Source organism: Galeopterus variegatus, unplaced genomic scaffold (genome assembly GCF_000696425.1).
Source record: "Galeopterus variegatus unplaced genomic scaffold, G_variegatus-3.0.2 Scaffold3453, whole genome shotgun sequence".
NCBI classification, from domain to species: domain Eukaryota; kingdom Metazoa; phylum Chordata; class Mammalia; order Dermoptera; family Cynocephalidae; genus Galeopterus; species Galeopterus variegatus.
The window spans coordinates 163973-187952 of record NW_007729564.1 but is presented as its reverse complement, the minus strand read 5'-3'; the positions used below and the strand labels follow the sequence as shown (position 1 = coordinate 187952).

Sequence of the window (23980 nt, the reverse complement as noted above, 5' to 3'; positions counted from 1 at the left end):
CCAAACTTTTGTTCCTGGGTGAGTGTGGGGAGCAGGGAGGGGAGAGCTAGCAGGGCAGGGGGATGCTGTGGAGAAGAAGTGGGTGTGTGGAATAGTGGGAGGAGAGCGCTGGGCCCAGGGAGGGGAGGAGGAAGTGGGGAAATGCAAACCAAATGTTGGCCCAGGCCACAGTCAAGAAAAACAGACTCCAGCGGGAGCCTGGAGCGGGGCTCCCTTTTGGAAGGGCAGGAAGGGCTGGGACAGATGTTTGGAGGAAAGAAAGAAGGGAGGGAAAAAAAAAAGAAATTGGAAAGAATTGGAACAAAATCCACAGCCTGGGGGAAGGGCCATTCTTCTGCAGTCTTGGGACTGATTTCTCCCGTGTTAAGGCCTGTCCTAGAGTCTGAGCTCAGCGTGTGGGCACCAGGGTCTGTCCTGGCTGTGAGTGTGCAAATGAGTGTGTTCTGAGGCCAGAAGGGCATGCATGTGTACTCAGAGATGGTGTAGGGGCCAAGGAACCCCGGGGGTGTGCAAACTGTGCCGTTCTGGCTCTGTCTGTCTGTCCATCAATGGTCTGGAGGGTTCTGGGAGTGAAGGCCCCTGGACTGGTCTGCTGGGGGTGGGGGTCTGCAGTGATAGGGACCTCAGACCCCAGACTCTCCAGCACCAGCTCAGGAGAAGGTGGCAGGAGCCTTGGTGGCTCCCAGGGGTTGTGGGTCTGGGGGTAAATGGTGGCTTTGGGTGGCTCTGCCTCTGTTAGCTGTTCCTTTGCCCCTGTCCCCTTGACATCCCCTGCAAAGCAGGGCTTCCGACTTCCAGTGCCACCAGTGAAGCCTGGAAGGAGGGAGGAGGGAGGAGGTTGGGACAAGGGGGTGGAGTGGAGAGGAGGAGGAGGGGACGGAGGGAGGGTGAGCTGGAGGCAGGCAGGGCGAGAGGCCCGGCAGATGCTGGCTGAGTCGGAGCAGCAGAAGCGGACGCAGAACTCCCTTCTGCCTGCTCTGTGGGGGCTGTGAACTCAGGGGGGCCCTTTGCAGACCCCAGGCGTGGCTTGAAGCACAGGACCCAGAGAAGATGACGTGGATCTGTCTGTCCTGCATGCTCTGGGTAGGTCCGGCTGCTTTAGCTCAGAGGTCGCACCCTCCCCACATATCCCGTTTCATTTCACCTTATCCTTAAGCTGAGAGCCTGGGGTGGGGGGAATGCAGGTGGTGAAGAAGGGAGCCTTTCTGCCTCTGACATACAGAAGGACAGAGGTGACTTGAACAACCAGGTCGCACCCTCCCCACATATCCCGTTTCATTTCACCTTATCCTTAAGCTGAGAGCCTGGGATGGGGGGAATGCAGGTGGTGAAGAAGGGAGCCTTTCTGCCTCTGACATACAGAAGGACAGAGGTGACTTGAACAACCCTCAGCCTGAAGACTTTCCCCATCAACAAGGCCTAGGCCCTGGTTGTATGCGCCAGTATGTGCTGACAGCCCCCCACCCCCCTTGAGTCCCTGAGTTCTAAGGAGAAGGAAGCCATCAAGAAGTTTGGTTCTTCTTAGATCCTCTCCTGCCTCCACCCCTACCCTGCACTGGGGTGAAAATTCTACAACCCCTAAAGTTGCTCAGCTCAAGAATTTGAGGAGGGGGCAGTGGTGGGGGCCTGGGGAACGGGAGGGAATAGTAACCTAGAATGTTAAATCTGAAAAGAGGGGTTGGGGGAGAATTCTCAGATTTCATCACTTTCATCCCTTCTAGACCCAATTTCAGCTCCTGCCCACGGCCATCCCCATCCTTGCCAAGTCCTCTCCCCACCCCTCACGACGGAGCCATAGCCTTCTCTTTCCCCCTTTCTCTCTTGTCCCCAGATTCAGGAAGGTGTGTGTCAGACAAGGGTGCCTGGGGGGCAGGCAGACAGGTCTGGGGGCCACATAGTGAGGGTTAAAAGTTTCTTGGCCGGTAATGGGTAGAGGTTCCTGGGAAAGTGGGGGATGGGAGAGGGCTGACTGCTGCCAAGAGGAGTTGGGGGCAGGGGTGGGAGGAGACCCCTTGTTCAGAGGGGCTCCTGCGGGGCTGTCTGGGTTGGGCAAAGACATGCACAGGGGTCAGGAGGGCGAGGAAGTCATCCCTGGCTAAGGTTACTGTCAGTCTCTTTGAGAGTGATGGCTGGTTTGGGGGAGGGGGCTTTAGGCCTGGGATCCAGATGTGGCTTTTCCTGCCCCTTTCCCTGTTCTGGCCAGTCATCAAGAAGGCCCTCTTGGCCCGGGCAAGCTCAGGCTGAAGACAGTTGTGGAAATCAGACTTGGGCAGCCGAGTGTATTTTGGGCAGAGGAGGGAAGGGTGGGGGTGCAGGCCTGGAATGAGGGGGTTTGGTTATGTGTTTGCTGGGTGCAGAGGTGGGTCTTATTAATAGCTTGATGGTGCCCAGAGTGTCCTGCACGGAGGATGCATCTGTGGTTGTCTGGGCCAGTGCTGACATCTGTGAAATGAGAGGCTTGGCCAAGTTCATCTCTGTGCTGAGGGTAGAGGTGGGCAGGGAGAGAGCTGTGTGGCAGGAAGGATGGGATTTAGACTTCCAGGGGCGATGTGCTAGAGAGAGGGCTCTATAGGGCACTTCAGCTGAGAGGTCTTGGAAAAAGTGTTTGAGGTCTTGGGCCTCAGTTTCCCCATGGGTGAAATGAGAATGGCAAAGAAAGGGGGTTGCAGAGAAGTAGGGATGAGACTCTGTAACTCAGTGCTTGGGGACAGCACCTGACATGTAGAGCATGCCCTATCGATGTTAGTGCCCTCTCTGAGAGTTGGGAGAGGGGTGCTAGTGACTACGGCAGGTGTGGATGCTGCCTCCTTGGACTTAAGACCAGAAGAACCTGTGTCCCTCCCCTCGCCCTCCCACCCCCAATGTCCCAGCCCCTGTCCCTTCCTGGCTGGCCTGGATGCCCATCACCAGGGTGGGCCAGAGATAGGGGAAGCAGCCCCAGCCATATCTGGGTTCTTGTCCCCCACCTCCCAGTTGTGTGAGGCCGCTGTACCAACTCCCTTCCTCTTTCCAGGTGGGGCTCACCTGGGCTGGGCTGTATGTTTGTGGTATAGGGCAGTTGGCACCAATCATGGGGAGGGGGCCTAGAGGCCCTGGAGACCTTGCCAAGGAGGCTGCTTCTGCTTTCAGAGGTGCCTGGTGGTGGGGAGTGTGTGGACTTTGACACCAGACAGGGCTGGGCTCAAATCCTAGTTCCATTATTCACCAGATGGGCAGGCTTGTGTAAAACAGCTCCATTCCTGAGCCTCAGTTTCCTGATCTGTAAACTGGGGAGAATAACACACATCTTGTGTGGCTGGGACGAGGAGAGATAATGTATGAAAAAGGATTGGATACCCAGGCACACAGCAGGTGCTCAATAAATGCTGGTCCCTCCCCCACTCCACAATCTCCTGCCTGGAATATGGGATCTCCTGTATCCCAGACCTGATGTGGGGGGAGGATCTCCCTGATCATCCAGGGACTCTGCCCCGCTATTCTGGGGCCAAGAACTGGCTGGGTCTGCGGCCTCAGGTAGGTAAATTGAGGCACGGTCTGGAAGAACCCCAGGTTGAGGGCATGTGTGTGTGTGTGTGTGTGTGTGTTCACATGTTTCCCTATGAAAAGAGCTGCAGATGTTTCATCCAAGGAGAAATATATCTGTATTGCATAGTTTTAACAAGCCCTAGAAACAAAAATCACTTTATTACTGAGGAGCGGAGCTATATATTATGCATAACTTGATTTTCTCATCAAATGTTCCCATTTGCTATTACATATTCAAGTATGGTTTATTTAGAAAAAAATTACATGCCTATTAATTGAGGCTTTTGGTGTTGTGCTGGTGGAGTTGGAGCTGTGGGCCCTTCCTTCCAGAGTGGCTCGCTCTGTTCTCAGGAACTGGGAAGAGGCTCATGAAAGTGGGGCTGAAAGAGCCACAGGGCAGGAGCTGGGGGCCAAGTGCAGCCCTGGCCCTGCCCTGAGGAAGATGTGTGGCCTCAGGCTGGTCATTGACTTCTCTGGACCTCACAGAAATGTGGACACTATTCTCTAAGGTCACTTCCAGCTGCAGACAATGATGTGTTCTGTTTTCTGGAGTTGGTGTCCTGCCCAGTGCTGAGCACACATTTTGTCCTAAGGGTCCCCATGAGCCCCTGGTTTCCTGTGTGCAGTTCCTGCCATGTGGACCCCAGTCTGATCCTTAAGCTTCAAACTTGCTCTCCCCAGTTTCATTCACCTGTAGGGCCTCTTGACTGTAGGTTTGGGAGCTAGGCTGGGCTGCATGAGACTGACCTGGGTCTGAGAAAAATCCTCCTTTGGCAAAGTTTTTCAAAATGATGTGTTAGGCACAGAGTTGGGGAGAAATACCACATCGTTTTGCAGCAGTGTGGAGAGGAAGTGTAGCATGCTGGCTGTGAGTGCAGTGCTTGGGGTTGATCCTGGACCCGCCACTTGGTAGCTGTGTGACCGCAGGCACGTAGCTTCATGTCTGTGTATGGTTGTGCCCCCCCCGCCCCCCCACTTTAGGACTGTTAGGTTTTAAATGAGCTAATACACATGCATTTAGAGAAGTGTCTCTCACACAGTAAGAGCTCAGTGTGAATGGGGTCATAAGAATGCTGTGAAGACCCGAGAATGCTGTGAAGACCCGAGAACGTGCAGGTCTCCAGCAGTGGTTGAAGCGTGGACTTGGACACCTGGGTGCAAATTCTGGCTCTGCTGCTGACTAGCTGTGTGGCCCCAGCACGTTACTTAGCCTCTCTGTGCCTTACCCGGGTACATTTCCTTGACTTACAAATTTCATTTGAACCTCACTATAATTCTGTGAGGGAGAAAGGGGTGAATAGTTCCAGTTTTCAGCCAGGAGAAGGGGACCCATGGAAGGGAAGTGGCCTGCTGAAGGCCACATGGCCCCTGGGCTCAGTATTCCTGAAAAGGGGAAGGGTATGGGGAGGAGCATTAGGGCTCTGGGTTGAAGGGGATTGTGGCAAGCAGCCCAGGGTTTGGAATGGTCCTTTGACCAGGTAAGCCCCCACCCAACCACGCACCCATCCATCTGTTTCATAAGTATGGAGTGCCTGCTTTCGCCAAGCAACTTGCAGAAATAGGGCAAATGATTACAAGTGATGATGTGTGCTACCAAGAGGGAACCTGTGGGAGCATTTAGGGGAGACCTAACCTGGAATCGTGGGGGAGGGGAGGTATCAGGGATGACCTCTCAGGAGATGAATATTAAACTAGATCTAAAGATAAAGCTGAGAACTCAGAAATCCAAGTGTAGGAAGTGAAAATAATTGAGGATGCATAAGAGGGTAAACTGGCCAGTCGATGGCCCAATAGACGATGTAACTGTCAGGGCTCCTCCAGATTGTGGCAGACAGGCAGCTGCGGACACACCCATCAGAAATGATGGTTGTGCAATGGTTAGGGGCTTGGGATCCTGCCTTAGGCAGACCTGGATTCGGATCTTTGTTAGATCCTGCCCTACCTGCATGATCCTGGGCAAGTTTCTCAGCCTCATCATAGGACGTCACTGTGAGGATTAAATGAGGGAATCCATGCCAATCACTCACCAGAGCGCCTGGCCCCACTGATGGGGACTTACATTATCTATGTCTCTGAGCCCTCTCCCTTCAGAGGATGGTTTCACTTCAGGGCAGAAAAGGGGCTCTATGCTCAGAAATGATGGGAACCTGCATTATGAAGGAGCTGGGGGAAAGAGAGACAGGCTAATGGAGAGAGATCATCCCCCTCAGGAAAGCCAGTCAGGGGCCAAGGGCCACCATCTTGAATCTTGGTCTGTCGGAGCCTCTGTGTGCTCCTCTGTGACATGGGGAGGAGCTCAGGGGATGTCGGCCTCTGCCTCCTCCCTTCCATGGAGATCCAGGAGTACCTGGAGTCCGAGCCATCTCTCCAGCCAGGTGATGCCAGCACCTGGAGTCTGTGGCAGGTGAAGAGGATGACTCCACATTCTCTCTCCTCTGAGGGTAGGTCCGTGGGGATGGGGTGTAACTACATTGGAGGGAACTGAGGCCAGGAGGCAACTCCACTCAGTTCGATTCTTCAGACTTGTTTGATGCTCATGCTGTGCCAGGACACGAAGGACACGGAGTGGAAGTCCACGTGGACATGTGCTGCCTGGTGGGCTTGTCCAGCGCACACATGAGGAATGACGCCACCAATCACAGCTCACCTCTGCTGGGCGCTTACGGTGTGCCAGGCACAGTTCCAGTGGCTCTGTGGGCATTATCTCATTTGATCCTTGCAACAACCTGTGGGTGGTTACTATTATTAGCCCATTTAACTGATTAGTTAAGTGAGGCAGAGAGGGGTTAAGCAACTTGCCTGGCTAGCAAGTGGAGGAACAATTAGGTTGCACCAAGGACCAGGGCGAGACACAAAGAAAGAGCATCTGGAGAAAGCAGGGGATGAGGTAATAGAACCATGAGGAAAAGATCAGACAAATTCATACTGAGGGACATTTTGCAAAATAATTGCCCTGCAGTCTCTAAACACATCAAGGTCATAAAAGACAAATAAAAAGGAAGGTAATGTGTCTAGACTAAAGGATGAAAGAGACCCAGCAACTAAATGTGATGCGTGATCCTGGTTGGATCCAGAGTCCAAAATAAAAACAAAGACCCAGCTCTAATGGATGCTGTTGGGGCAGCAGGGGAAATTAGTATATGAATTGCACATGAAATAATAGGATTGTATTGATGTGGGATTTCCCATGTGTGATAATAGTGCTGTGGTATGTAGAGGACAGAGAGAGGGGGGCAAAGTGTTAACAACTGCAAAAGTGGCAACGTGTCAGCAGTTGGTGAATCCACGTGAAAGGCACCGAGTGTTCATCTCTTCCAAAGCTTTCAAGCTTTTCAAAATAAAGACGACAGCAGATGGGGAGATTGATTGGGGCAGTGGTCAAGGGGTATCTGGAAAGCCCCCACTGAGAGGACGAAGTTTGAATTAGGCCTTCGAGGACACCACCTAGAAACTGGAGAAGCAGGGCAGGGAGGAAGGGCATCCTGGGAAGAGGGAACAGCCTGGCGGAGCTCAGAGGAAGAGCAGGTGGGCAGGCTGAGGAGTGTGGAGCAGTCCTCAGGGACACAGGGCAGGGAGTCAAGGGTTGACATGGGCAGGGCGGGCTGGGAACAGACCAAGGCTGCTTCTCGGCTGGCGTGAACGTATGCAGTTTTTACCCTGGAACATGGCATATTAGTCCGTTTCTGTTGCTTATATCAAAATACACGGAACTGGGTATTTTATAAAGAAAACGAAATTTATCGCTTACAGTTTCTGAGGCCAGGAAGTCCAAAGTCCAGGGAACCCAGCTGTTGAAGGTCTTGGTGGTGGTGACAGTGATGGCAGGGTATCAGATCACATTGTGAAAATGGCAGAGCAGAGAGATAGCTCTTCATGAACTCTCCTTTTAAAGCCCTCAGAACCACAGCCATGACCACCACTATTAACCCATTCACTAGGGCACGGTCCTACAATCTAATCACCTCTTCAAGGCCCCACCTTTCAATTACCATAATAGGATTTCCCACCCTCAGCAGTTAACAGTGGGGATTAAGCCTCAGTGAGGTCAGGGGGGTGGCCTCAGTCTACAGTACTCGGGAAGCCATGGAAGCATTTTGGGGTGAGTGGGGGCATCACTGACTCCACAGAGCTGGAGAAAAGCTCCTGAGAGGCTGCATAGGGCTGTGGGCAGGGAGGGGCCTGGTGTCGGGGCCCAGGAGGGTGTTGCAACAGTCCTAGGCAGAAGTGACGAGGCCTCAAATAGGGCAAAGGCAGTGGGACTAAAAGCACAGGAGGAATGGGAATGTTCAGGAGACAAAATTCACAGGATCTGGCAACTGGTTGGATGGGGGAGGGCAGGGAGGAGTTGAGAGTGACTCAGAGTTTTCCACCCCGGGCGACCAGGAACATGGTCGAGCCATTAGCTGGCTAGGGGATGGGTGAGCAGGACTTTTGTGTGTACGTGAAGGTGAGGCAGGGGAGGAGAGCTTGAATTTGAGGTGCCTGTGGGACCCCTGCAGCTCCATTTGGGGATCTGAGGCTTCCCCATAGAAACGATTGCTGATGTCAACTAAACCTCCCAACCTAAGGGTGACAGGACGTTGAGGGATGGATGGCCAGGAGACAGGGATAGGGTAGAGGTAGCTTTCCCTGCCTCAGGCCTGTTTGGTGGTGACCCCTTTCCCAGGCTGCATTGCTCATTGGCTTGCAGACTTCTGCCGTCTCCCCACTTCATCCAGGGCTGTTTGGCCACAGGGACCCTTGTGGGGGACAGAGCTGGGGAAGCTTCTTGGGGAGGAGCCATGAACCGGAGGACCCCTTGTGCACCCCCCCCTTTCTCATCCCCCCACCCCACCACTACTCTGCCCCATGGGGCAGGGAGGAACCAACAAACAGCCTTTCCCACCCCAGGGCCAAGGACTCCTGCCAAGGCTGTCCAAGCCAGATGTGCCGCACCCCTCTGGCTGGGCCGCCCTGGCAGGCAGGCGCAGCTGAATGGAGGGAGGGAGGGAGAGGATGCCCCTGCGGGCCAGGAAAGCCCTGTGATGCTGGGTGGGCTTGTGGCAGGGCGAGGGCTCTGGGCTTGGAGGGCGGGGCAGAATGACTTCTGGGCTGGGACCCCTTTCCCTTTTCTGGGCTCTAGCTCTTGAGGGAGGTGGGGGATGGAGAGACGTGTGTGTGTGTGTGTGTGTGTGTGTGTGTGTGTGTGTGTGTGTGTGTGTGTGTGTGGAGAGACCAGGCTGTGGCCATGGCTCCTCTGTCCCTGAGTTTTACCAGCTAATCTGGCAAGGGAAGGGCTGGGGTGTGCTTCATGAAGCTGCCTGCCACTTGTCAGGAAAAATGATGATCATTGTCATAACAAGCCATTACCCTTGAATGGCACTTTGCACTTTATGGGGCTCGTTTACATCCTCTGCCTGTACCTGCAGAGCCACCCTGGGGGAGGGCAGGGGAGGTACTAGACACCCCATATTTTTTCTTAGCCTGGATTTTAACTTCTGATTGTTGAAATGTTCTTTTTCCCCACTGAGTCTAATTATGCTTCCTTGCAGCATCTACCAACTGGTTTTTGTTTTGCCTTCTGTGACTTCACAGATGACGTCTGGTCCCATTTTATAATGACAGCTCCTTCATTTGAAGATAGGAGGCTAGATCACCCTGGACTTTCCCTTCCAGCATCCTGGTGAACATTCAAACCTACGCGGGGGCTCTTTCGATGAGATCGCCAGATGTCCTGTTCATAGCAGGGGAAGCCGAGGCCAGCAGAACCCGGGCCACTTGCCTGGGGGTGGCAGTGCTGGTCTCCTCACTACCACTGGGGTTTCACAGCCTCTCAGCAAAGGGGGGATGTCTCCTTGGACATTCGCTCTCTGTGGACATCAGCATGTCCCACCTCCATTGCCCCAGTCCCTTCATCCCGAAGGGACTGTCCCATCATTTCTCTACTCTGTCTACACTCAGATTGTCTGGTCCAACCCCCTCATTTCCATTTGGGGACTGTGAGGCCCAGAAAAGGCCACTGACATTCTCAAGGCCATACAGCCTAAAAGGCAGGCCTCCAGACTCCCAGCCCAGTGCTCCCTCAGCCAGAGCCAGGATGGGGTGGGGGTGAGGGGCAGGAGTGTCCTGGGGCCTTGCCCTGGGGCTGCTTAGAGAGGCTGTGAGTGAGGTCAGAGCGTGTATCTGAAACTCTGTCTCTGCCCTCCGGGACCAAAAAGGGAGAGATTTTGTAAACTCAGAATTTATGGGGCTGAGGGAGCGGGGCAGACAAACCCGGGCCTTTGGGAGAAGCCTGGGCTTTTGCTTAATAGTTTAGAAGGCTCCGATCGCTGCTCATCTGTTCATCCTGGAGACTTTATTGCCCCAACACCATGCTTCAGGGAGAAGGCCTCTTTCCTTGGACTTTGGAGGAAGGGCTGGACTTGGGGTTCGGGGAAGGAAGTTTGGGGGATAAACTGGAATGGGGAGCTCTGCCTGACTTAGTGGGGTGGGAGAGGTAGGCTCAGGGGTTACCAGAGTAGGACTGGAAGAGATGGCTTTAGGGTTTCCTGTCTGCCTGCCCCAGACAATCCTTAAATGGAATCCCAAGTCCCCTCCCTGCTGCTTCCCTCACCCCAAGACCAGGCTGTTGCAGTTGACATTGGGCTGGGTCCCCTCCCTGGAATGCGTGTGACAGAGATTGAAGGAAAGGCAACCAGCCAGGGTCTGAGACTGGAAAATAGGAGAGGTGAGACAGCAGAATGGAGGGGATTTATCTACCTCTCCTTGTGGGATGGGGACACTGAATGAGGCCTGGAGCTGGGCAGTGCCCTCCCCTCACCCTCAGCCTACCCCAGCTGGAGCTCCTAGAACCCAGCTCTCTGGAATAGCAGAACCCGGGGATGGCCTAGTGCACTTGCCCAGCAGAGCTCTGCTGTCCACTCTAGCCACCAGGGGGCTCTGCTGGGCTCTTGGCTCTCCTACCCTCAGCTCTCTCCACCTCTACCCTGGGCTGTTGTCTGCTCCCCCCTGCCTCCTGCCATCTCTGTCTGCCTGTCTTTTTGAATTTTGCAATAACCTTAAGTTTCAGAAAGGTTGCAAATACAGTGCAAATAATTTTTTTTCTTTCTGAACTATCTGAGAGTAAGTTGCTGACATGATACCCTACCACCCTTAAATACTTTCCTGATTTTCCTGCAAAGAATTCTCCTACCTAACCTGGCACAGCCATTAGAATCAGGAAACTGACATCAATTCATTACTACTGACTAATCCCCAGGCCCTATGGAAGTTTCACCAGTTGTCCCCGTGATGTCCTTTATGGGCATCAAAAGAACCCAGTTCCAGAATCAGTTGTTGCATTTGGTTGTCACGTCTTTTGGTCTCCTTCAGTCTGGAAGTCTCCAAGGTCTTTCCTCTACTTTCATGACCTTGTCACTTTTGAAGATTCCAGACCATTTAATTTGTAGACTGTTCCTCAGTTTGGATTGTCCTGATGTTTCCTCCTGATTAGATTCATGTTGTGGCTTTTAGGAGGAATGTCACAGAAGTGATGTTCTGGTCTCAGGGCCTCCCCTCTGCGGCGCATGACTTCCATTCATCCCGTTACTGATGATGTTAACTTGGATCACTTGATTAAAGTGGAGTCTGCCAGGAAAAGTTACTATTTTTTGTGCTTTGTAATTTATAGATATAATGTGGGGAGGTGTTTTGATACCATGTGAATATCTTGTTCCTTATCAGGCTTTCAATTTGTTCATTTACTTCTTTACATCAGTATGGATTCATTTAAGCTGTTGCTGTCATTATGTATTTTGGTGCTCAGATCTTCCCTGACTCAGCCTTGTGAGCTCCTGTGTCCTTTTGTCTGTCTGCCCTCTTTGATCCTCTCGTCCCCTTCTTAGTTTCTGTGCGTCTCTGTCTAATCTCTCTCATTCTCTGTGTGGGCTTGTTGGTCTCTCTCTGTCTTCCTTTGTCTTTGCCTTTATCTTGGTCTTCTATTTCCCTCTCTGTCTGTTGCTTTTCTCGGTCATTCTCTGTCGGCTTCCTCTGCCCTCTCTTTCCCTGCTCTTATCGTCTCTCTCCCCCTCTGCTTCTCTCTCTCTGTGCCTCTTTGGCTGGCTGGCTTTCTGTCTCTGCCTCTGCTTCTGCCGCATTTTGTCTGTGTTTCTGTCTGTGTTTCTGTGGCTCAGTCTCTTTTACCCAGGACTCTCTTCAGATAGGAGTGTCTTCAGAAAGGAGTCCTGGACATTCTGGGCTTGTGGGACCCTGCTTCTTCCTCTTTTGAACTCACAGTTGCCCCCTCCAGCCCTTTCCTCAGAGTTGTGAGGCTCTGGGGCAGGCTGCAAAGAGGGAGACCTGAAAGAGCAGATCCTCATCTCCCTCCCCACACTGTAGGATCTGTGATTGTGTCTCTGAGTGTGCCCATGTGTGTGCAGAGGGTGTCAGAAAGGTCTCTGCTGCTGGAGGCAGGAAATGAATCAGGTTAGATACCTGGGGCAAGGGATGCCTTCCCTGGGGAGCCCTCTGAACAGGTGGGCTCCCCAGATTGTGCCTGGGTGGGGTCTGCAGGGTGCGAGGAGGGTGCTCCTAAGTAATGTCTGTTTAGGGCTTTGTGGCTTAGAGGGTTAATGGTTACAAAGGACAGTCTGTCAGAGCTCAAGGAGTGTGATGCTACATGGAGGGGGAAACTGAGGCCTGTGGTAGGTGGTGAATGGCCCAGGGTTTTACAACAAGTCAGACACAGAGGAGGGCTTGGGTACCAGCCTGGCTCTCATCTGCTGTTTGAGGTGGTGTAGTTTAAAATAGGATATTTAACATATCCATGTTTTCATAATGGAAAGAATAGAAAATAAATAAGGATGGAAGGGGGTGGGGTAAAATAAATAAATAAATAAATAAATAAATGAATAAATAAATAAATAAATAAAGGATGGAAGAAGCCTGCTGGGCTGGGGCAGGGGGTAGTGGTGAGGGTGACAGAGTGGGAGAGAATTGAGGGAAATGGCATTCTGGGGTGCTGTGGTTTGAATGTCCCCCCCAAGCTCATGTTGGAACTTAATTCCCAATTTGGTATTTGAAAGGTGGGGCCTTTAAGAGGTGATTGGATCACGAGGACTATGCCCTCATGAATGGGTTAATCCACCCATGGATTAATGGGTTAATGGTTTAATGGGTTATCAGGGAGGAGATGAGTGACTTTATAAGGAGAGCAAGTGAGCATGTGAGGCACTCTTGCTCGGCTGCCCTCGCTATGTGATATCCTGTATTGCCACGTGACTCTGTAGAGAGTTCCCACCAAGGAGAAGGCCCTCACTGATGTGTCCCCTGGACCTTAGACTTCCCAGCCTCCAAAACTGTAAGAAATAAATTTTGTTTTCCTATAAATTACCCAGTTTCAGGTGTTCTGTTATAAGCAACAGAAGATGGACAATGGGAATATGGGTTAGAGAAGTTAAGGACCATTGACTGTAGTATCGATAAATAAATTTGCTGCAATCATACCATGGAATACTACACAGCAATGAAAAAGGAGGAGCTACAGCTGTACGCAAGAATAAGGATGAATCTCACAGATTACTATCGTGTGAAAAAACTAGACACAAGAGTACATATCATAGAATTCCATTTCTATGAAATTTAAAAATCTTGCAAAATGATTCCTTGGTGATAGAAGTCACCATAGTATTTACCATGGGGGAGGCACCGACTGGGAGGCATCATGAGGGAGCCTTCTGGGGTGTGGTTATGTGGCGTGTATGTGGGTGGAGTTCTACTGAGTAATACATTTAAAATTAGTGCACTTTACTGTGTATAAGTAATGTCTTAATAATAGAGTAAGTGAAAAGAATATCAGTGGTAGGAAGCCATGGAGCAGCCTGTGATCCCTGGGTGCCGGAGTATCCAGTTGTTGTCTGGACTAAGACCCCTGACCCCACACATGTCTAGCGGTCTAGGATGGACGTCCTGTCACCACACCCCCTCCTCTGTCCCTGGGCACCTCCTTCCTGCTTTGGCCCATGAAGGGGCTCTGCCTCTTCTCCCCAGTTCTACCTACTTCTCCTCCAGCCCCCCACCTCCTTCCCTGGATCTAGCCTCGCACCCAGCTCTGATCCCTGTGCCTTTCCTCCTACAGCCAGAGGATCTGGATGCCCCCAAGAAACACCACTTCAAGTTGAAGACCTTCAAGAAGGTGAAGCCCTGTGGAATCTGCCGACAGGTCATCACCCGGGAGGGTTTCACTTGCAAAGGTGAGCAGTTGGTCAGGCTGCGGGGCATGGGGAGCACGTCATCAAAAGGGGAAAGAGATGGCCAGGCCTAAGCCAGGCTGGGACTCTGCTTTGCAAATGTCCTGGGGGTCCTGACCTGGTGCCTTGTTCTCATATGGTGGAGGACACTGAGCTCACTGGGTGGCAAGCATGTAGTTGTGTGTTGGTGGTGTGGAATGGCATATAATTGCATGTGGATGACAGATGTAATGTGTGTGAGTGGCATGGAGAAGGTATATGGATGCATACTGATGGCATGACAACGGCACGTGGAAGGTGCAGGGATAGTAGGGGGTGGCATGTTGGGGGTATGTGGTTGGCATGTGGAAGCTGTTTGCAGCATTTGTGGAGGTGTGTGGAAGTCATGTGGATGACAAGTGGGGGTCTTGTGCTTGTAGTATGTGGATGGGAAGTGGGTGCTGCATGGATGCCATGTGGAAGTCATGGCGATGGCATGTGGAAGGTGCGTGGGTGGCATGTCCCTGGCACTGGGAGTCCTACAAAGAAGCCGAGCCACAGTCCTCCCCTATGGCAGCTTAGTGATGGCTTTACGAGGTCCCAAATCATCTCAGCGGAGAACCTGCTGGCTGCCAGGCTTTTTCAGTTGCAGTTCTCCTGGAATAGCCTGGGGTTTGACTGTCTCTGTTCAAGAGAAGTCAGTGTCTTGTCCCAGAGTGCACAATGAAATCAGCAGGAGGCGCCTGCAGCTAATCTCGGTGACTGACACCTTCATCCAGTGGTCCCACCAGATGCCTCCCTCTCCTTCACTTCCACATCCTACCAATCCAGGGGCCCCCGAATATAGCTAGAGTCGCTGAGCTGCTTGGCTTCATTCCCACCCAGTTCAGCTGCCACCTCTCACCAAGATGACTGATGCAGCCCCCTCTGCCTTCTTCTGTTTCCTGACCCACCCTCTGCAATCCACCCTCCATACCAGCTTCCAGTGGGACTTAAAAATATAAATCTAGTTGTGTCAGTTGCCAGGTGAAAGCCTTTGGGTGCCCCTGTTGCCTTTAAGACAAAGCACAGACCCCTTCCAGCGGCTGCCAGGCCCAGTGGGTCAGGCCTTGCCAGCTCTCTGCCCATGTCCCCTGGCCCCCCCACTCATATTCAAACCACACAGTTCATGAATATGCCAGCTGTGTCAGCTATGCAAAACAGGCCCTGCTCTTTCTTGCCCTGGAGCCTTTGCTCATGTGGTTCTCTCTACCTGGCCTCTCTCCACTTCCTGTTTTCCTCCTGTCAAAGTCCCAGAGGCTGCGAGGCTGGACCTCAGCACCTAGTGAACAAGTTCTAAAGCACTCACTGAGTACCGAGCTTTCACATACATGATCTCATTCAATGCTTACAGCATTCGAAGGTGCTGGCGTCACCTCCATTTTACAGATGAGCAAACTGAGGCTGAGTGTGGTCACGTCTCTTGCCAGGCGTACAGCTGTCTGGGTTGGGGTGGGCTGGGTGTTGGAGGTAGGAGAGGAAGGCCGGAAGTGTGCGAGTGAGTAGTGTGTGAATGTGCATGGAGGGCATTACAGGCAAGGACGGCCATGGGCAAAGGGCAGAGGTTTATGGTCCTTAACTGAAGGGCTGGGACACCCAGCGTGAGTTTAGGGGGCCAACAGGAACTTTTGCAATATCAAAGTCAGCCACATGGTGTCACTCTCCTCCTAAGAGGTCTGGCTGGGACTTGGTGGTGCTTCAGGGTGGGAGCCAGGGGAGATGTCAGAGAGGAATGCTGAGGGCGGGGTTTTGCATTTTGTTTCTATAACAGCCCTTCACCCTGCCCTGCACCGTGAAGCTGCATAAGTTAGCTTTTGGCTCTCCCCTCCAGTTTCTTCCTCCCATGGTGTCATCCCCTCATCCCATGATCCCCCAATGCTGCTGTTAATAGGAGGCAGCCCAGGGATGGGGGTAGAAGGAAGTCCTGGGGACACTCACTGTGTGACCTTGGGCACATCTCTGGCTGTGCTCTCCTGTGGCTCCCATATTCTGTGGTTCTAGGTTCCTGAGTTGACCTGGCCTGAGGGTTGGGTTGATGAGAGGATTTGACCCCATGTGAATGGAAGGCTCCTAAGATTAGCAAGAGATGGCCCCAGTTTCACCCAGATCCCAGCCTGGCTCTGCTGGTGTGAATCAGAGAGGAGGCTGGGTGGCCAGGCTGGTTGGGCAGCTCTGGAGGGTGCCATGAAGGATGGGGAGTTGGTGGGAAGAAGGAAGCAAGCCAGGGCCACACTCCAGAGACACCGCCAGGTGTCAGAACTGGGCCACGGAAGGACTAGGAGTCAGCCCCAGCAGGGGGAAGGGAAGAAGACTCCTGGTTCTCCAGGCTGCACGTGCACGTCAGCAAGAGGGACCGGGATCACCAGGCCCAGGGGCTGCTGGGCTCCCTGGTGGGAGATGCAGGAGTGGAACAACTCTCAGTGCTTTGGAACCAAGAGGTCATAGTGTCTTGAGGTGGATAGACCCCCCTTATCTATCTGTCCATCCATCCAGGGTGATCAGATGAGATTGTATGGGTTGTTCTCTGGCTGAGGGGTCCAGTGTAGACTAAACTGCAGCCCACCTCAAAGGGTTCACTGAGCCCAACTCAAAGGGTTTGCTCTGTTCTCTGGTTCCTCCAAGTCTTTAAGTCTTGACTAGAACATGGCAATCCTCTGGATTAGAAGCTGGGGGTGATGGGGAGGTGGGCATATGGAATGTCAAAGCTCTGGATTCACAGTCTCCATGGGGCTTGTGGAATTGAGAGAACTTCTGCTGGAGGTAGCAGGCAGTGAGGAAACTTCCTTAGACCTGGGGCATTTGTGCTGTCCCCCCTGGCTGCCCCACCCTGCAGGTCCCCTCCTTCCTGCATTTCACACTGAAGGGAATATGGCTGCAGGGCTGGGGATGGGAGTCAAAGAAACTGGGGCCTGGTCCTGGCTGTGGGAGACTCGAAGATGACCAAGGCAGACAAGGAACTAAGGCGGCGGGACATACAGGTGTAATAGACACACAGGCAAAGAGGTCCTGCGAGACTCGGCAGGTCTTTCTTTTTGCTCATCCTGCTTTCCGGCTTCTACCCTGTATCTGAGGACCTCCTTGGACCCACCAGAGGCAGCCTGGTAGGGTGGGAAGACCCTGTGTTTCTGTTCATGGCTTGCCACTGCCTGGCTGGGTGACTTTGGGTGAAATACTTAACCTCTCTGGGTTTGGCTTTCCACTTTCTCAAAATGAGGGATTGGACTACATCAGAGATTGTAAACTGTGTTCCGAAGGAGTCTTAAGGTTCTCGGAGGTACTTTAGGGCTCAAGAGGGTAGGAAAGAGCCGAAATCCAAGGCAAGGCTTACGGGGCCAGGACTCTGGAACCCCTGCTCATTTCAGTCAGAGCAGCTCTGGCTTTAGGAGTTAGATGGTGTGGTGATCTTGCACTTGGCTCAGAAGTCTCGGGTTCACATCCCAGCTTTGATCCTTACTAGTGAGAACTCAGGCAGATTGCTTCACCTCTCTAAGCCTCGGTTCCCTCACCTTTAAAATGGAACAGACAGCAATACCTCCCTCATCGGGTCACTGTGGGAATGAAATGAGATAATATTTGCAAAGAGCTCAGAACAGAGCCTGGCACATAGCAGGAATTCAGTAAATGTTAACTAACATCATCAAGATGCCACACAAGAGCCCACCTCCCTGAAAAAATAGTTCAAAAACCACTGGATGGGATGATCTAGAAGGTTTCTTCTTGTTCCACTTTCAGAGCCACATTGTGCCCCCGGACCACCCCCAAGACACCTTGTATTAGGGTTCTCCAGAGAAACAGAACCAACAGGATGTGTGTTGAGATAGAAAGAGAGAGAGAGAGAGAGACAGTGATTTTGTGGAGTGGGCTTACATGATTTTGCAGGCTTGGCAAGTCCAAAATCTGTAGGGAGGCTGGAGGCCCAGGGAAGAGTTGCAGTTTGAGTCCAAAAGTGGTGTGCTGGCAGAATTCCTTCTTGCTTGGGGAGGTCAGTCTTTCTCTATTAGGTCTTTAACTAATTGGACGAGGCCCACCCAGATTATGGGGAATAATGTGCTTTATGTGAAGTCTACTGATTTGAATGTTAATCTCATCTTCACAGAAACATCTAGAATAACGTTTGACCAAATATCTGGGTACCATGACTTAGACAAGCTGACACATAAAATTATCCACCACATGCCTCTAGCCCAGGCTGTGGAGATGAGCAGGCAGGGCAGGGCTGAGTGGCATGATGAGCAGGTGTGCGGCTAGGCTAGTGCCTCTCTGCCAGCCAGGGAAGGAGCTGAGGTCCACCCGGCATGTGAGTGGTTATTGCCAGGGTCAGGTGCACACAGAGGCTATGTGCTCATTTTCCAACCCGAATCCAGGAGGAAAAGGCCATTTAGATCCCAACAATGTTGGCTTCCTGTGTTCCTGAGAGGCAGGAAGCCACCCTAGGACAGAACACCAGCAGCCCAGCTGAGGCGGGAGTCAGGGCCAAGGGCTGGGGTTGGGGGTGCAGTCTTCTACCCCAGCAGGTTACCTAAGCCCTTCACTCCCACTATGAGGCTCTCTGCTACCTCGCAGCCCACTGCTGGGCCCTATTGTGTGGGGGCAATGCTTGTGCCCAGCGGTGGAGATGGGGTGCTGGGGTCTCCATGGAGCTTTGGTTTGACAGGGTAGCTCCCCCAGGGGCTTCATCTTGCAAGGTGCTGGCTCAGGAGAAGGCTGTAGGCAGGTTTGTGATTTTGGGGCCTTTTGTGGGAGCTGGGAGGACACAGTCTGCAGAGGTGGGACTAATCCTGAGAAGTGTATCTGATGAGACACTGGAGGTGTTTGCACTGGAGGAGCTTGGGGAGGGGAGGACTCAGACATCTGACGGACGCCTGGAGAGGGCGAGGCTGAGGTTTTCCTGCCCTTGTTCCTCTCTGTCCACCCCTCCCCCATGAGAATAGTACCCTGTGGAGGGAGCACCCTTGTTAACTAGAGGCCAGTTGTTTCCCCAGCAGCATGTGGGATGTGTTTGGGTTGGAAACTGGATTTTCTCTCTTTCTTGGTTGGAGGGAGGAAGAAGTGGGTGCTGACTCTGATGGAGAGTGTCTTAGTCTGTTTGAGCTGCTATAACAAAATACCTTAGCCTGAGTGTTTCATAAATAACAGAAACATTGCTTACAGTTCTAGAGGCTGGAGGTACAAAATCAAGGTAACAGCAGATCTGGTGTCTGGTGAGGGCCCAATCTCTGCTTCCAAGATGGTGCCTTATTGCTGTGTCCTTTGGAGGGGACGAACACTGTGTCTTCACATGGCGGAAGAAACAGAGGGGCAAAAGGAACAATCTCACTTTCTCAAGCCCTTTTATAAGGGTCCTAACCATCCGTGAGGGTGGAGCCTTCATGGCCTAATCACCTCCCAAATGCCCCGCCTCTTAATACTATCACGTTGGGTTTTAGGTTCCAACATATGAATTTGGGAGGGACACATCATTCAAACTATAGCAGGGAGACTGGCTGGGGTTATGCACAGGCTCTTACAGCTGGAAGAAGGCTTGGAGACCATCTGTTCCAGGGGGTGTAAATGCAACGGCTTTCAGGGTTAGGCAGGCATGTGTGTGTGAGACAGCAGGACATGGTGGGGACCCCACATCTGGGGACCTCTGGAGAGAGCTGCTTTGCTCAATGCATTCCAACTAGGGACAAAAGTCTTGGTGTTTTAAAATGCAGAGCTATCTAATGAAGGCAAGCATGCAGACCCAAGTCACCCTGGAGGCTGCCAGTCAGGGTAGGAGTCTGAGATTGAGAAAGGGGGAGTGACTTGCTGCAGGTGATTCAGCTATATGATAGCAGTCAGGACTAGACCCCAGGGAGATGGGGCTCTTCCATATAACAACAGTGATGAGCAAGGTGATGAAGAGGCTGCTGACAGCAGCTGACCCTTATACAGGGTGTACTCTGCACCAAGCACATATAATATCAACTCGTTAATCCTCACAGCAACCCTGTGAGATAAATGCTGTTATCACCTCCATTTTACTGATGAGTAAATGGAGGCTCAGAGTAGTTAAGTAACTTGCCCCAGATCACACAGCATCTGAGCTGAGTGCCAGTTTGCATATAGCCAGGTGGTGAGTGGGTAGATGAATAGCAGGACCAGTAGAAGAGTGGATGAAGGATAAGCGAACTCCCTCCCCCACCCCCCGCCCCCGCCGTNGGCTGCTGGGCTCCCTGGTGGGAGATGCAGGAGTGGAACAACTCTCAGTGCTTTGGAACCAGGAGGTCATAGTGTCTTGAGGTGGATAGACCCCCCTTATCTATCTGTCCATCCATCCAGGGTGATCAGATGAGATTGTATGGGTTGTTCTCTGGCTGAGGGGTCCAGTGTAGACTAAACTGCAGCCCACCTCAAAGGGTTCACTGAGCCCAACTCAAAGGGTTTGCTCTGTTTTCTGGTTCCTCCAAGTCTTTAAGTCTTGACTAGAACATGGCAATCCTCTGGATTAGAAGCTGGGGGTGATGGGGAGGCGGGCATATGGAATGTCAAAGCTCTGGATTCACAGTCTCCATGGGGCTTGTGGAATTGAGAGAACTTCTGCTGGAGGTAGCAGGCAGTGAGGAAATTTCCTTAGACCTGGGGCATTTGTGCTGTCCCCCCTGGCTGCCCCACCCTGCAGGTCCCCTCCTTCCTGCATTTCACACTGAAGGGAATATGGCTGCAGGGCTGGGGATGGGAGTCAAAGAAACTGGGGCCTGGTCCTGGCTGTGGGAGACTCGAAGATGACCAAGGCAGACAAGGAACTAAGGCGGCGGGACATACAGGTGTAATAGACACACAGGCAAAGAGGTCCTGCGAGACTCGGCAGGTCTTTCTTTTTGCTCATCCTGCTTTCCGGCTTCTACCCTGTATCTGAGGACCTCCTTGGACCCACCAGAGGCAGCCTGGTAGGGTGGGAAGACCCTGTGTTTCTGTTCCTGGCTTGCCACTGCCTGGCTGGGTGACTTTGGGTGAAATACTTAACCTCTCTGGGTTTGGCTTTCCACTTTCTCAAAATGAGGGATTGGACTACATCAGAGATTGTAAACTGTGTTCCGAAGGAGTCTTAAGGTTCTCGGAGGTACTTTAGGGCTCAAGAGGGTAGGAAAGAGCCGAAATCCAAGGCAAGGCTTACGGGGCCAGGACTCTGGAACCCCTGCTCATTTCAGTCAGAGCAGCTCTGGCTTTAGGAGTTAGATGGTGTGGTGATCTTGCACTTGGCTCAGAAGTCTCGGGTTCACATCCCAGCTTTGATCCTTACTAGTGAGAACTCAGGCAGATTGCTTCACCTCTCTAAGCCTCGGTTCCCTCACCTTTAAAATGGAACAGACAGCAATACCTCCCTCATCGGGTCACTGTGGGAATGAAATGAGATAATATTTGCAAAGAGCTCAGAACAGAGCCTGGCACATAGCAGGAATTCAGTAAATGTTAACTAACATCATCAAGATGCCACACAAGAGCCCACCTCCCTGAAAAAATAGTTCAAAAACCACTGGATGGGATGATCTAGAAGGTTTCTTCTTGTTCCACTTTCAGAGCCACATTGTGCCCCCGGACCACCCCCAAGACACCTTGTATTAGGGTTCTCCAGAGAAACAGAACCAACAGGATGTGTGTTGAGATAGAAAGAGAGAGAGAGAGAGAGACAGTGATTTTGTGGAGTGGGCTTACATGATTTTGCAGGCTTGGCAAGTCCAAAATCTGTAGGGAGGCTGGAGGCCCAGGGAAGAGCTGCAGTTTGAGTCCAAAAGTGGTGTGCTGGCAGAATTCCTTCTTGCTTGGGGAGGTCAGTCTTTCTCTATTAGGTCTTTAACTAATTGGACGAGGCCCACCCAGATTATGGGGAATAATGTGCTTTATGTGAAGTCTACTGATTTGAATGTTAATCTCATCTTCACAGAAACATCTAGAATAACGTTTGACCAAATATCTGGGTACCATGACTTAGACAAGCTGACACATAAAATTATCCACCACATGCCTCTAGCCCAGGCTGTGGAGATGAGCAGGCAGGGCAGGGCTGAGTGGCATGATGAGCAGGTGTGCGGCTAGGCCGGGTACCATGACTTAGACAAGCTGACACATAAAATTATCCACCACATGCCTCTAGCCCAGGCCGTGGAGATGAGCAGGCAGGGCAGGGCTGAGTGGCATGATGAGCAGGTGTGCGGCTAGGCCAGTGCCTCTCTGCCAGCCAGGGAAGGAGCTGAGGTCCACCCGGCATGTGAGTGGTTATTGCCAGGGTCAGGTGCACACAGAGGCTATGTGCTCATTTTCCAACCCGAATCCAGGAGGAAAAGGCCATTTAGATCCCAACAATGTTGGCTTCCTGTGTTCCTGAGAGGCAGGAAGCCACCCTAGGACAGAACACCAGCAGCCCAGCTGAGGCGGGAGTCAGGGCCAAGGGCTGGGGTTGGGGGTGCAGTCTTCTACCCCAGCAGGTTACCTAAGCCCTTCACTCCCACTATGAGGCTCTCTGCTACCTCGCAGCCCACTGCTGGGCCCTATTGTGTGGGGGCAATGCTTGTGCCCAGCGGTGGAGATGGGGTGCTGGGGTCTCCATGGAGCTTTGGTTTGACAGGGTAGCTCCCCCAGGGGCTTCATCTTGCAAGGTGCTGGCTCAGGAGAAGGCTGTAGGCAGGTTTGTGATTTTGGGGCCTTTTGTGGGAGCTGGGAGGACACAGTCTGCAGAGGTGGGACTAATCCTGAGAAGTGTATCTGATGAGACACTGGAGGTGTTTGCACTGGAGGAGCTTGGGGAGGGGAGGACTCAGACATCTGACGGACGCCTGGAGAGGGCGAGGCTGAGGTTTTCCTGCCCTTGTTCCTCTCTGTCCACCCCTCCCCCATGAGAATAGTACCCTGTGGAGGGAGCACCCTTGTTAACTAGAGGCCAGTTGTTTCCCCAGCAGCATGTGGGATGTGTTTGGGTTGGAAACTGGATTTTCTCTCTTTCTTGGTTGGAGGGAGGAAGAAGTGGGTGCTGACTCTGATGGAGAGTGTCTTAGTCTGTTTGAGCTGCTATAACAAAATACCTTAGCCTGAGTGTTTCATAAATAACAGAAACATTGCTTACAGTTCTAGAGGCTGGAGGTACAAAATCAAGGTAACAGCAGATCTGGTGTCTGGTGAGGGCCCAATCTCTGCTTCCAAGATGGTGCCTTATTGCTGTGTCCTTTGGAGGGGACGAACACTGTGTCTTCACATGGCGGAAGAAACAGAGGGGCAAAAGGAACAATCTCACTTTCTCAAGCCCTTTTATAAGGGTCCTAACCATCCGTGAGGGTGGAGCCTTCATGGCCTAATCACCTCCCAAATGCCCCGCCTCTTAATACTATCACGTTGGGTTTTAGGTTCCAACATATGAATTTGGGAGGGACACATCATTCAAACTATAGCAGGGAGACTGGCTGGGGTTATGCACAGGCTCTTACAGCTGGAAGAAGGCTTGGAGACCATCTGTTCCAGGGGGTGTAAATGCAACGGCTTTCAGGGTTAGGCAGGCATGTGTGTGTGAGACAGCAGGACATGGTGGGGACCCCACATCTGGGGACCTCTGGAGAGAGCTGCTTTGCTCAATGCATTCCAACTAGGGACAAAAGTCTTGGTGTTTTAAAATGCAGAGCTATCTAATGAAGGCAAGCATGCAGACCCAAGTCACCCTGGAGGCTGCCAGTCAGGGTAGGAGTCTGAGATTGAGAAAGGGGGAGTGACTTGCTGCAGGTGATACAGCTATATGATAGCAGTCAGGACTAGACCCCAGGGAGATGGGGCTCTTCCATATAACAACAGTGATGAGCAAGGTGATGAAGAGGCTGCTGACAGCAGCTGACCCTTATACAGGGTGTACTCTGCACCAAGCACATATAATATCAACTCGTTAATCCTCACAGCAACCTATAACAACAGTGATGAGCAAGGTGATGAAGAGGCTGCTGACAGCAGCTGACCCTTATACAGAGTGTACTCTGCACCAAGCACATATAATATCAACTCGTTAATCCTCACAGCAACCCTGTGAGATAAATGCTGTTATCACCTCCATTTTACTGATGAGTAAATGGAGGCTCAGAGTAGTTAAGTAACTTGCCCCAGATCACACAGCATCTGAGCTGAGTGCCAGTTTGCATATAGCCAGGTGGTGAGTGGGTAGATGAATAGCAGGACCAGTAGAAGAGTGGATGAAGGATAAGCGAACTCCCTCCCCCACCCCCCGCCCCCGCCGT

The 23980-nt window shown here is 52.2% G+C and overlaps 1 protein-coding gene across 1 annotated transcript in view; it reads left to right on the top strand.

The window, feature by feature from the left end:
- Positions 1-12988: 12988 nt before the first annotated feature.
- The window catches only part of LOC103600767 (tensin-1-like), a gene marked incomplete at its 3' end in the record, with an annotated part of 169094 nt that continues 158102 nt past the window's right edge, over positions 12989-23980 (top strand). The window contains exons 1-2 of the mRNA XM_008585101.1: positions 12989-13029; positions 13531-13733. Coding sequence (XP_008583323.1) covers positions 12989-13029; positions 13531-13733 — 244 coding nt within the window. The remainder of the gene's footprint in view (positions 13030-13530; positions 13734-23980) is intronic.